The 13299-nt window shown below is 32.1% G+C and overlaps 1 protein-coding gene across 3 annotated transcripts in view; it reads left to right on the plus strand.

Annotated features, from left to right (window-relative positions):
- Gpm6a (glycoprotein M6A) overlaps positions 1-13299 on the plus strand; it is a 304616-nt gene that overhangs the window by 196135 nt on the left and 95182 nt on the right. Inside the window, exon 1 of one of the 3 annotated variants that reach the window (XM_074054946.1) lies at positions 4126-4150. The exons of the other annotated variants lie outside the window; for them this stretch is intronic. Coding sequence (XP_073911047.1) covers positions 4141-4150 — 10 coding nt within the window. The 5' untranslated portion in view covers positions 4126-4140. Of the gene's footprint in view, positions 1-4125; positions 4151-13299 lie in introns of those variants that run through there. 3 annotated transcript variants of the gene reach the window in all.

A 13299-nucleotide genomic window follows, 5' to 3' on the forward strand; every position in this document is an offset into this window, starting at 1 on the left:
TTTGACAAGCCCCAGAGTGGGTAAGGAAAAATAATTTTGAGAACCACAAAATGTCTTTTGTTTTTACCAGGGTATATGAAAGAATGGGCTTCAAAGTAAAATTTGAGTAAAGTGATGAAAACATTTTAGCCTAAACATTTTAGACTCTAAACATTGGAATTTAGTAATAATAAAAGTGATGATGATTGTAACTGGCACATATTGAGCTTTCCTGTGGCTCAAGCCTTGCAGCGACCCAATGAAATGGATGCTTGTTTTACATTTACATCTTAGAGCTGATGTACTTGAGGTTTTGAGATGTCTCATGTCTTGCCTTTCTGTTTATATTCATTATGCTATATGATCTTTGAATCTTTATATAAATGGGGATGTTATTGTAAAAACTTCCTCTAATAAAAGGTTCAAAAATATATACTGAAGAGATTTCAAGTAAGTAAGGAGATAGTTACAGCAATTTACATATTAAGAATCAAAATATTAACAAATGATAGGGGTGGGATAAGATTAGACAGACATTGGCAAAGACAATGGAAGAACTTGACCACGTAAGGGGAATAAAAAAGAGAAGAATCAAAATCACATTATCTAGATCTTAGGTTTCCAGGTGAAAAATAGACCTATAACTATAAATTAAAGGGTGAATTTTAGGCAGAGTTTGCCTAGGAAAGTCTTCTGGACAGCCATGTTGTATTGCATGTCCAAAGTCCAAAGGTCTTTAAAAACATGAGGGATCAAGATTGTGAATGAAGAAATTTGAATAATCTTCATAAAGATACTAGTTAAAGGCTTAGGGCTGGGATGTTAGAACAAAAGAAAGGGACTGGAGTAAGAGTATTATATTTAGAGGGCAAAGAAGTAAAGGCAGCAAAGGCATCAGAAAATTGTGTAGAAGTTTAGTGCAGTTAGGTAGCTCAAAAAACAGGGGCTTTTAGGAAGTTTCATATGATAGTGGTTGGGAGTGAAGTAATTTTAGATCCAGAAATGAGGATTATTATTATTTGAACTGTAGTTTCTTCTCTGGCTTTATCTTTTTTTGTCAATACAAAACAGACTACATCCAAAGAGACTACTTGAGATTCCTCAGGTCACTTGGATCTCCGATGAAAGCATTAATGAGTTTATCCTGGGAGGGTATAAATAAAACATTTATTTTATGTATTTTTTGCTATGCTTAAGGATCATTACTTCATTTACAGGTTACATTTACACATCCCTGGGTTATTTGGTGTTACTGTTTATGAATCACATATTCCATTTCTTGTCTGTCCTAGCATCTTGGCTTTCCAATTGATTGATCATGTACCTTCTAAGCCTCCTAAATTCTCCTACCACAAGCTTGTATTTTATAGACATTTTATGATTTAATCTGACTAATTTAAGTAGTTAAGAGTTTAGGTTTTATCTTAGTCCTACCATTAGGAAGTATCTATAGCTACCTGTAAGCTAATGTACATACATAGATGGGCACTTGAAATTCACTTATTTTGGAAATAAGGAACACACTGAGGACTGAGAATGAAATTGGTTTTCTTATTTATCTAATGATATATGGTATCCAGATATTCTAGGTAATTTTTAGAAAATATTGGCTAATTATCGAAATTCAGATTATTGTGTTTTCTTAAACTTTAAAAATAAGCTTTATATTGATAGCTACAAATATATTTATACTGATAAAATCTAAATTATTTAGCAAATACAGTAAAAGGACAAATATAGTCTAGAATATGGAAATATTGAATAACTGTACATTCACTATTGCTTTGATTTGGAGATGATTTGTTCCATATGGATTAATTTATTGGAAGCTTTGTCCACAGTATAGGAAAGTCAAGAAAGGTGGGCCTTTCAGAGGTGCCTAGTGCAGAGTAGCAAGACTGGTTGCTTGCTCCATGCTCTCTTTGGTCTCCTGCCTGGAGATGTGACCTCTTCCTCTTGCCCATGCTCCTGACATTATGATGACATCTTTCATGAGGTGATGAAGCCAGGGAAGGCACCATGCCACTTGGATTTCCAGATTCTAAAACTGTGAGCTAAACAAACTTCCCTCAATTACTCAGCCTCAAGTACTTCATTATGCTAACAGAAAACTAATTAATATGGCTATATTATTTAATTCTTACTACATCTGTATGATAAGTATTCATTCATATAATGGATATTTGTTGAATGCATACCAAGTGCCAACTACTTGGGAACAAGAAACAGAAAGCTGTGCTCTTTTGTATATATGTACAACTTTTTACAAGTAAGAAGTGTAAAGTCCAGGCAAGTGATTTATCAGAAATTAGAGCATTAATTTAAATACTACTTTTATCTGACTTCAACTGCTCTTTCCACTGATCATACTATCACCACTAAGTTGCTGTATATAGTTACAGTTTTCCTACTTCTTGCAGAATAAATGCAAATATATTGTCTTCTTTGCAAGATGTCATCCTTTTCAAAGTGTGTTAATTTGGCACTCATTTCCCCTTTCTTTTAAAATTTTACTTTCAAGTTTCCTTACCAAGAATATATGAAGTATTAGCTTGTTAGTTAAAACAATCTTAATAGAAAATATTTTAAAAGCATTTGTTTGCTTTCAGAGATGTGTACAGCAGATTGTCTGTGATTTAGCTTGGTGATGGTAGCTTATATTCTTGACAGCTATGAGACCTGAGAAGCCGTGTTGGGTCAGTACTTCTAAGGCAAACACACATTCTTGTTGCTCCTTATAAAACTCATCTACTAAGTTGGAAACCTATGATGTTATACATTAGGCAATTGTTTGAATAGCGTACTCTAACTTCTAATACACAGTATAATGTGCTTTTGAAAAGAATCAAGCAATTCTGCATAGACTGATTGGGGAGGAGAATCAGTATATATATTATGAAACCAAAACAATGGATATTACTCGCCATGTGCATGATAGTTTAAAAGCATCCTTTATTGGTGAGGCTATATTTATATGTCCTATGTTTAGCATTGCTTCCATTAAACTCAGTGAAATTTTCACAGGAGAAGATAAAGAATACAAGTGGGTGAAGCAGTTGAAGGTAGTGGGGAGCCACTCATCATTTTCACCACATTTGTGAGAACTCAAGAGATTGTTAGCCTTTTTTTCTGGAATATCATTTGTAAGACAGAATTTTTTTACAATAATTATTTTCTAATGCTATATTACAAGTTTATAAAGCCTTAATTTTATTGAAATTATGCAATTTACCAAGTGAGATGCAATTTTATTATAACTACATACATACTTATATAGTAATGTATGTGCTATCAATATATAATTAATTAATATATTTAGATATAATTATATTACATATGTCATGTTTTTATTGTACAGTTGGTACCTTGTATCTGTGGGTTATACATCAGTGGATTCAACTAACCACAGATGAAAATATTTGAAAAACATTGCATCTGTATAAAACATGTACAGTGTTTATTCCTATCATTTTTACCTAAACAACACAGTATAGCAGGTATTTACATAGAACGTACCTTATATCTAGATTATATAGTAATCTAGAGATGATTTAAAGTATAAATACCACCTCATTTTATACACAGGACTTAAGCATCTGTAGATTTTGATGTCTATAGGGGATCCTGGGACCTATCCCTTGCAAGACTAATGGACATTGGTATATGGCATTTGGCATATTATATATATATATTTTATGCATAAAATATGTTTTATATATAAGTATTATATTTTATAACACATATTTTCCTTGTATGTTATTAATGAGATAAAACTATTAGGTAATTACGGTCACCTATGGCAAACTCAATTGAAAAAAATTGACTTTTTAATAGAGAAATACTATAGTGTTTGATTTTCTCCTGTGAAGTTTTCTTTGTCATCATCTTAAATACTTAGTTGGGCAAGCACAATAAGCCTTGGTTGTTAGAAACATGTCAGTGACAAATACCAAACTGGAGATAAAAGTAGTGCCCAACTCTCTTATGATTGGTCTGATACTTACAGCCTTCATTTAAATGCTTGACCCTCCCTTAGGATAATTTTTCCAACAAGAAGCTTTGATTTCATGAGAATACAGAATTCTGATTGCCTCTCCTACTAGTCCTTCAGTTTTGCTGTGACAATTTTGACTATGCCTTGCATATAGTTGGAAATCGGAGATGGTGAAAGGTAAGCAGAGTAGATGCAAATGTTTACTCCATTATGCTGTGATAAGTAAGCAACTGCTAAAGAAAGTAGTTTATATGACTGTTACTCTACAAATACCAAAAGAAGAAGTTAAAGACATTCTTTTAAACATGAAACTGTCTTCAGGGTAGTTATATTTGATGGTTAAAGTGTTTTAAGGAAAGGTAATTACTAAGCTATAATTTGAGGAACTTAAAGATGTTTTATTCATTATTACTCAGAGTATTTCCACCATCAGAATGAGTTGTATTTTTCTCTAAGAACATTAATTGAACTCTTCTGATCCTTGTCATGTGTAGACAATATATTGAACACATTTCTGAATTCTAATAACATTTAATAAAAGGTTAGATAGCAAACTTTCACTATTTATTTATCCCAATTTAAAATCCTGCTACCAAATTACTTATTTTTAAGATTTGTAATGCTTTGATGTTTTCTACTTAAAAATTGGTTGTTCTACTAATTATAAAATATCAAGAACAATGCCATATCTTCCAAGTAGATGTAACCTATGCACTATGGACTCTTGTGGAAACTATTTTTATGGTCATATTTTTGCTAAGTTAATGAAGAAGAAAATGTTTTATCTGTCATAACTGCATGTAACACAGAGCAATAACTCATTGTTTAAGACAAATTAACTTTAAAATCCCTTTTATTGTTTATTGAGTGCCTACTATAGAATAGGGGATTAGCAAGCTATATAATTTTATGCAATAACTATTTAGCATCATTAGGTAATGAATTTATTGAAAGACTCTGAAAGTCTGGGGGCTATTTACTGTAAAGATAATAAATAAATCTTATTATTTTCATTATTCCCAGCTAATATGTTGGGTGAATAATTAGATCTAGTCTCACAGCTAGTAACTGCCAGACTGAGAGTCAAACTCCAAATTGTCTTCCTCCTAAAGCCATGTGACCATATAACTCACCTTTACTGTCTTACATTTATTTACCCTCTTTCCTGGCCCAACCTTTACCCTTTAAACATCCACTGCTGTTAAAATAGTCCAGATTAAATGGGGTAACTTTGCTATTAAGCTACACATTCTTTTTGTTTCTTTGATTTTTAAAAAATATTAATTTTCTGTTTTTTTCTTGTGCTGGATGGAGATATATTGTGGCATTTACAAAAGTTCTTACAATGTATCAAATATATCATACTTGAGTTTACCACCTTCACCATTCTCCTTCACCCCCCCCCATTCCTGGAATAGTTTCAACATGTGTACACAGTATTTGCCCCATATTCACCCTTTGGAATTTGATTTAGTTATTTAGTTCTTGACAACATGTGATTTGTTGACTTACTCACAATTAGTTTCAATATTTCAATGTATATGCATTTGTTTTCCTTTCATTCCCAAGACCTCCACTTATTTTATATATCTACTACATATTTTACAAACATGGAAGGGGTTAGATAAATAATAGGTGAAACTGAATGATAAACTTCAGTGAGGAAACTAACACTTGTTGGGAAATAAAATATACTATGAAATTAAATATTCTTTAAGTGGAGATTCTTTGCCTATTCATGAAATTGATTTCCTAGGGCAGCTTCTTAGTGGTTGATAATGCTTGTCTTACTTCCAGGATCTGTGCTTGAATGCATTCGAGACTGAACAAGCTAAAATATGCTCAGAGATCCCTTGCACACCTGACTTATTTGGCAGCAGCTCAAGTTTTGACATCATGAATCAGCACAGTTTGCTCTTTCAGAATCTGAGTTTCTGCTACAACTTCCTATTTCTCTTCCTCACATCAAGGTTAGCTAGGTCTTTGTTTGGAAGCCAAGTGGCAAGATACATTTGCTGTTACTCTGTTACAGGAAAAAGGCACATTAACCTAATTTCCCATAGAATTTACATATAAATAGTCTTAACACAGGGGTAAGTCAATTCAAAACAGTAAACTTTTATCATAGACTCTTTATAATCAATTGAAAATTTTATTTGAGAAAGTTTTAGTAAGACACTTGCCATAGACCTTTTTGAAAATGTCTTTTCTCATCGAAGTGTTATTGCTGATACCGTCCCTTTTACAAAAACTTCTGGTTTCAAATTCTGGCAATTTTTATGGTAATTCTGAAACCATAAATTAATAGTGATATCAGGTATATTGTGCCCTTGGCTTTTATAATCTTAAGGGTTCCTTCAAGTTGTATCAATTGATTAGTGTCTTTTAACAGTTGTACTTTTTGTCCTCTGAATTTCCTCTTTAGTATTCTAGCCCAATGATATCTGCACAAGATAAAATATAGTCCCTCTTTTTGTGCTTTCAATACAATGAGCTAATTTATAGATTTATACCTTAGATTGCCCCTAGGTTGTAGATCCTAGGTGTTAGAAAAGAATGGCCTTGTTTAAATAACTATGACTTGGTTTAGCTGAATAGAATAGATTATTTTTGGAGCGTATTTCACACATGATTTACTTTATACCAATTTCTGTATGTTTTTATATCACCAGGAATTTTTTTTATTTTTGTTTCTATTGATTTTAAAATTTAAGAGCTTGTCCTTTCAAGGAATATAAAAGTAAGGCATTTGGGATAGAAGCTGCCATTTTTTCCTCCTCCACTTTGTCCAAATTTGCATTTTCCCACTGGATTTTGAAATAAAAAATATTTGGCAGTACATAGGATAGTATTAAATATTATTATGAGCCTAAAACAAGATTTGGGTTAATGGAAAAATCTAGAATTTTAGTGAAATCTTAAATAAATACATAATATAAATAAATAAATAAATAAATAAATAAATAAATAAATATCAGTGTTCTCCCTTTCCTGCTGGGCATGCCATTGGAATAAAAACACACTATAGAAAGGTTGGTTGCTTTTCATTGACTTTTATATCTGTCTTTCATAGGTACAAAGTATCTGGGGTCTCCATGAAATTTGTGTGATTAAAACTAGATGCTTCAACTTTTTGAGATTTTGTGACCTTAATATTGTTTACTATAAGCAGAAACATTTCTCTCAACTGCAGGCGTTTTGGAGAAACAACTGTTATAAAGTCTTGCAGAGATACAGAGCATCTATAAATATTCCCAAAGAGTTCAGCCTAATATTCAAAGTGATACAGATGTGAACATTATCATCCATGGAAGATCTTACACAGTCACACATAATATGGGCAATAAGAATGTCACTATACACATCTGCTCATTTTATATCTAGATTGTCTTTTACATATACCTTGAAAATGTTTCGGTTCAAATTTTAGGCTCCTCATTTTCATTTAAAAACAAAAATTCTTTCATGGATGGACATTCTTAGTTAAACACAACAAATAAATTAACAAAGTTCAGCCTGTAATTAAATGTTGGATAAGATACTTTTGAATGTAGTATCAGTTTTGTGAACTCAGAAAATAATTGTTTTATGTACCATTTTAAAATGATTCATCAAGCATTTCCTATTTTAAATGCCCTTTATTAGACAGTCATGATTGACTTTTGGTTATTGATTAATCATAGTTTAATGATCTATTATTGAAATTAACATGTATTTGATATTTATAAGACTTCATTATGTAAAAAGTATTTTTGAAATTCACTAATAACTTTAATTATTTTCACTGAAAACCTCAGTGTTTGACTATTTTCAATTTTTCCCTAGAACTTATGTATTACTGTTATTATATATAAAAAGAAGGTACTAGAAAAAAGTTTTTAAGAAACAAATATTAACTGGATCCAATCATCATTTGATTTTTGTGACAGTCCCTATTTTTTGAACATGTGTTTTTTTCTTCTTTTTTTACATTTTTATAAACACATACCAGTTGTACAAAGGGGTTTCATTGTCTTATCTCCATCCATACATACAATGGTCTTTGATCAAATTTTCCCCCTCTATTACTTTTTCTTATGCACTCCCTCCTTTTTTAAAACAAATTTAACAAGACTCAATATTCTATTTTCACACATGTTTATAAAGTATTTTGACCATATTCACATCCCTTCATCCTTTCATTTCTTCCTCTCTATCCCCACTATTACCCACCCCACTATCACCCACCCCACTGTCACCCACTATTAAATTCCTGTCATTCTTATTTAAGTATTAGATTCTGTATATGGGAAAGAACATGCAATATTTGTGTTTCTCAGTCTGGCTTGTTTCACTTAACATGAGGACCCTAGATTCATCCATTTTTCTGCAAGCAACATAATTTCTTTCTTCTTTATGGCCAAATGATACTTCGTTGTATATATATACCACATTTTCTTTATCCATTTATCAGTGCTGTAGTGTTAGTTTCATAGATTGGAAGGGGAGAGAATCTAATGGCATACTTTTTGAAGGATTTAGATTTGATACAAGTAAGATTAATAACTTATTAATATTTTAAAATAAGTAGAATTGAGTTTTATTAGATACTATGTTATTAATTGAATATTTAATTGCTGACCATTTTTAGAGACCATTGGTACAGAAGAGAGAAATGAAAAGAAACCCAAATATAAATTTGGTTTTATATGCATTAATGAGATTCCACTTTTGCTAGATAAATATCTAAATTTTGAAAATAGTATTAACAGCACTGTACACTATGTAACTTGATTATACTTATTTAATAATAGGCAACTTAAGTTTAAATTTTTCCTCAGGAAAAATTTCAAGCTGTATTTGGTCAACAAATTTAATAGAATTGGGTTTTCGTCATTGGGTGTTAGTTAAAGAAATAAGTTAGGCAATTTTATTTACTCCATTCCAATTAATTAATTTTGAAGGATGTATTGTTAAAGGTGTCCATGAAATGTTATATAGTTTTGTTTTGATAGTCAGCATATTGAAAATGTTCCTTTCTATTTTTAAGAAAGAGATTCTCAAGGCTTTCAGCACATTTTTCAGACTCAGGATTGTCATTCAGATTTTCTGTGTACTGAAATGAAAGCTCAGACCATCCTTTTGTCTGAAGATGACTATAGCTTTAACACTAGCTATTGCTGTGTTTCTATGGAAACGGTGCAAGACTGAGATACACAGGTTTTAGTTCAACAATGCCCAGTGATAGCCAATCAGTTTCTTTCCCCTTTTGATTCTTTAATATATACTTGTGGTTTCTGTTATTCACAAAAGAATCCAAATAACGTTTCATTATTTTTTTCCAACAAATTTAATAATATGTACATGGCATTTGGTATCAAATTAGTATTTATATAGTAGTATTAGTATTCTTAAAGATAATTTGCTAAACATGAAATCAACATTTGCCATGTGAGTTACCCTTTTTTAAATCAGATAAAAATATTTGCTTAAATTTGAGTGCTGAGATTTTCTTTCTTTTCCAGTTTCAACCAATCTATGACAATGTTATCTTATTTTCTGCTATTTACTGTAAAAATGCATTATTCAATCTGGAAATAAGTTCTATTAAGATTTTGAATATCTGAGAACTGTAATTTCATTTGATTCTGGAATGGCATATACTGATCTTATTCCTTGTGAAGTCACAGCAATGGTAAGAATCGATAAGCCTCAATATAGGAAATCAATCTCCTGAAAACGTACTCAACTGTTTTTCACAGATGTTAAACATTTGCCTTTGAAACATGTACTGATACAGAATGTCCACAGGAATGGATGGAAACACTTTAAAAGACCATTGGGAGGGGTGAAAGTAGTATAAATGGAAAGAGTTTAGTTAATTTAATGATCAGAACAATGTTTTAATATGTTGACTTACTCCGATGACTTCTTCAAAAGCAAATTATTACTCAAGAGGGTTCAGAAGAAGCTCAGTATGCTTTTATCTGTAAGTTTGTTACTTTATTTTCATTGGATTTTCCCTTTCTCTGCTTCCATTTAGTTTCTGAATGCTAGCTAATTATGTTTGCCCCTATATGACCAATCTCTCTCTCTCTCTCCTCTCTCTCTCTCTTTATTATTCACTCACTCTCTTTCTCCCCTTCTCCATCTTTTTCAGAGTATAAATAGTAGGTAGACAGAAAAAAAGTATGGAAATCTACAGATGATTGCAACAAAGAGATAAAAAGATTATTGATGCTGCACCCAAGGGAGTGTGAAAATAGTGTTTCTTTTCCCTTCACCTTTACTTTTGTCTTCCTTTTTTGTATTTCCTCCAGGAGTAAATGAAAGCCAGCTAGGAAGACCAAAGTCTCAAAATTGAGCACAAATTAGAAAGAAAATTTGACTAGTCTGAATAGAAAGGATTTCTATTGGGATAGGCTGTTTGTGACATTTTTGGATGAGAAACTGATGGCATAAGTGCTACGTTAGTATGATAGTATTGTCACCACTATTATGATTTTTCTTCATCCTTTCTGTCTCCTGAAGCTTCAGCTTTTCCTGATGCTTTTATTATAACCAAAGCTTCTTTCAAAGTAGCTTCTGCTCAGCATTTATTCCTCTCTTCCCAAATGAAAGCTGTCAGTTTACTGAGAAGAACAGGGTTAGTGTCCTATGTGAAGTAAGTTGTGATAAGATGTGATTGAGAGACAGGCCGACCTCCTATGAGGGGGTTGAGGGATAGAATAAATCTGTCTAAAACAACCAGAAGGTGTGTAGGTGACAAAAAAGTCTGAAGTAAGTCTGGGTTCTCATATTGAGAAAAAATTAATTCAGGTTAATGACAAAATTAACTTAAAAATTAAAAACAAAGAATGTTAGGTTTTCACAGAGACTGAGTCATTGGAATTATTAGATTCTGGTTAAGCAGAGCAACTCCATTTAATCAAAAGATTCAAGGTGGGAAATTTGTCTGTCTTATTTACTATTGTACATGCAGTCTCAGCTCCTTGCCTGGTGCATAATAATAACAATAATAGATATTTTTGAATTAATGAACTATCTGGGTAGCTGCCATGTAATTGCTGGCATTATATTTTCTTACTGATTTATTTGATTTTTTTTCATGCTTTCTTGATCTTTTATGTATTAGAAACATCAGCTTTCATGTCCATGAAAACTCATAAGATGAAATGTGGAAACATTGAGGACAGTGAAAAGCTAAGCAATTAGAGTGAGAAACTTCAATTTGATATGTAAAATACTGTTTGCAATTACATGCATTGACTGCAGGATTGGGGATGGGCAGAAGTAAAGAAACCAGAAATTTGAAAACTATAGTCACAATCAAGAGAATATGGATTAGAATGGATAAAATATTTATTAAACATGCTTCTCCCCCACATACACAAAAGCAAACAACTGTCACATATTTGTGACAGGTAACTTTAAAAAAATCTAAATATTTCCAGTAAGTACATTTACTGATTTTTAAAACCTTTCCTTGCTACCAGTTTTATTCCTCACAAGGCACAGGAAGCAATTCTTGGATTGATAACAGCAAACAAGGAATGTGCCATGGTTGGAATAATAGAGAGAAATTAACTGGGATTTTATGAATGATGCATTTTGTAAACACTGTGAGAAATATTAAAAATGATCCACAAAGGAATACCTAAGTGTATACAGATATTGTGGCTAGAGGTATTGAGGATATAGCAGGGGAACTGTGACGACATTGCTGAAGTAGGAAGGATCAGCATGTGGCTAGGATGTTAAAACACAATCTCCTGAATATGGACCCATACAGGGCACATATAGGAAATTTTTGGAGGAGAAGTTTGACTTAGCATAAGCACAGAAAATGTAAACTGCTAAAGAAAGAGAGCTTCCTTTTCCATTTTCATATATGAGTTCATAATACTTCTATGGAGGGGATGAATTCAACTATGGTACACTGTAAATGTCATCATGTGACATTTTATGTAATATAGAAATATTATATAGTATATAATAGAAAAAGAGAGTCATATTTTAAAAGAAGAACTATGGTCCAAAAAAATAAGATACAGAATTTAAAGTAGCTCAATACTACAAAAGTACAGAGGAGAAAGAAGAAAATGTGAAAGATAGGCCTAGACAGAAAAGCAAGGTCATTGAGGAATTCATAAGCCATTCTAAGAAGCTTGAAATTCTCTCTGAGGCATGGAAACCCTCTTAGAAAATGTGTTAATAACGTGAGTGATATGTTAAGGTTATCATTTTGAGAATGTCACTCTGGCTGTGGAGTGACCTAATAAAACCTTAACAGATTACATCTAGGAAAGACTATTAGCCACAGAGCTGTTAAAACAATCGAGATAGGACTTTTGTAATACCTCAAAGTCAAAATAATAGGCCAAAGGAGCTAAAATGGGGATGAGTTCACCTTGCTATTCTTTCTGAATATTCTAATGGAATGTCACATAGAAATAAAATTCATCAGTTTGACAAGACTGCTAATCTATTCAGGCTATGAATGTAGACCTTGTTAGGTCCAATGACCAATTAAGAAATAGGGTGTGGAGTTATATAATTTATTTGGTAGGTAGTGGACCCTTGACTGGTATTCTGACCCCTCTCTCAACCCAATGGCTGAGAAGTTAGCCAGCATACAGCCCTGGGCTTGCCGGGCGTGGCAGACTTTTCTTGAACTGCTTGGATCTCAGGCGTTAGGGGACACTGGAGAGAACTTTCTACTGACTTGTATTGCTGGACCACCTTTATCTTTTACACACTTACCTTCTAATCTGGTTCATCATTCTCTCTTATTTTAAACTCAAACTGACCTTTGTTTACACGGTTTACACATGTATGGAAACATCGCATGGTGCCCCATAAATATGTACATTTTTGATGCTTTTATTTATCAACTGAAAATAAATTTAAATTAAAAGTAAAGACAAAAGCAAATAAAAAGGAACTACTGATCCTTTGTGTTTCATTCAATTATGCACACTAGAGGAGTTTTGTGCATTAAGTTACCTAATGGAGTAAAGCAAGGAAAATTATCCCTGACCTCTAGGTCCTCTAGGTGAGGTTTAGAAAAACTATGTATTTTATCCAAATTCACATTGTTATTCTTTCGAATGATTTCATTAGAAAATCAGGATTCAAACCTAAGACTAATTGAAAACAAGGTAATGTACAACCCCAGTTAACAAATTATCTTTCAGCTATATTCTTAATTAGGAATATAATTAGTATTCCCCAAAACCACCTTTCCTTTCAGATAGTAACTTATTTTCTTATCTTGTACTATACATACACATATATATTTACCTTTAAATATTTAGGTTCAAGTTGATAAATGACTTCAGATCCTT

The sequence above is a fragment of the Castor canadensis genome, chromosome 14 (assembly GCF_047511655.1).
Source record: "Castor canadensis chromosome 14, mCasCan1.hap1v2, whole genome shotgun sequence".
Lineage (NCBI taxonomy): Eukaryota > Metazoa > Chordata > Mammalia > Rodentia > Castoridae > Castor > Castor canadensis.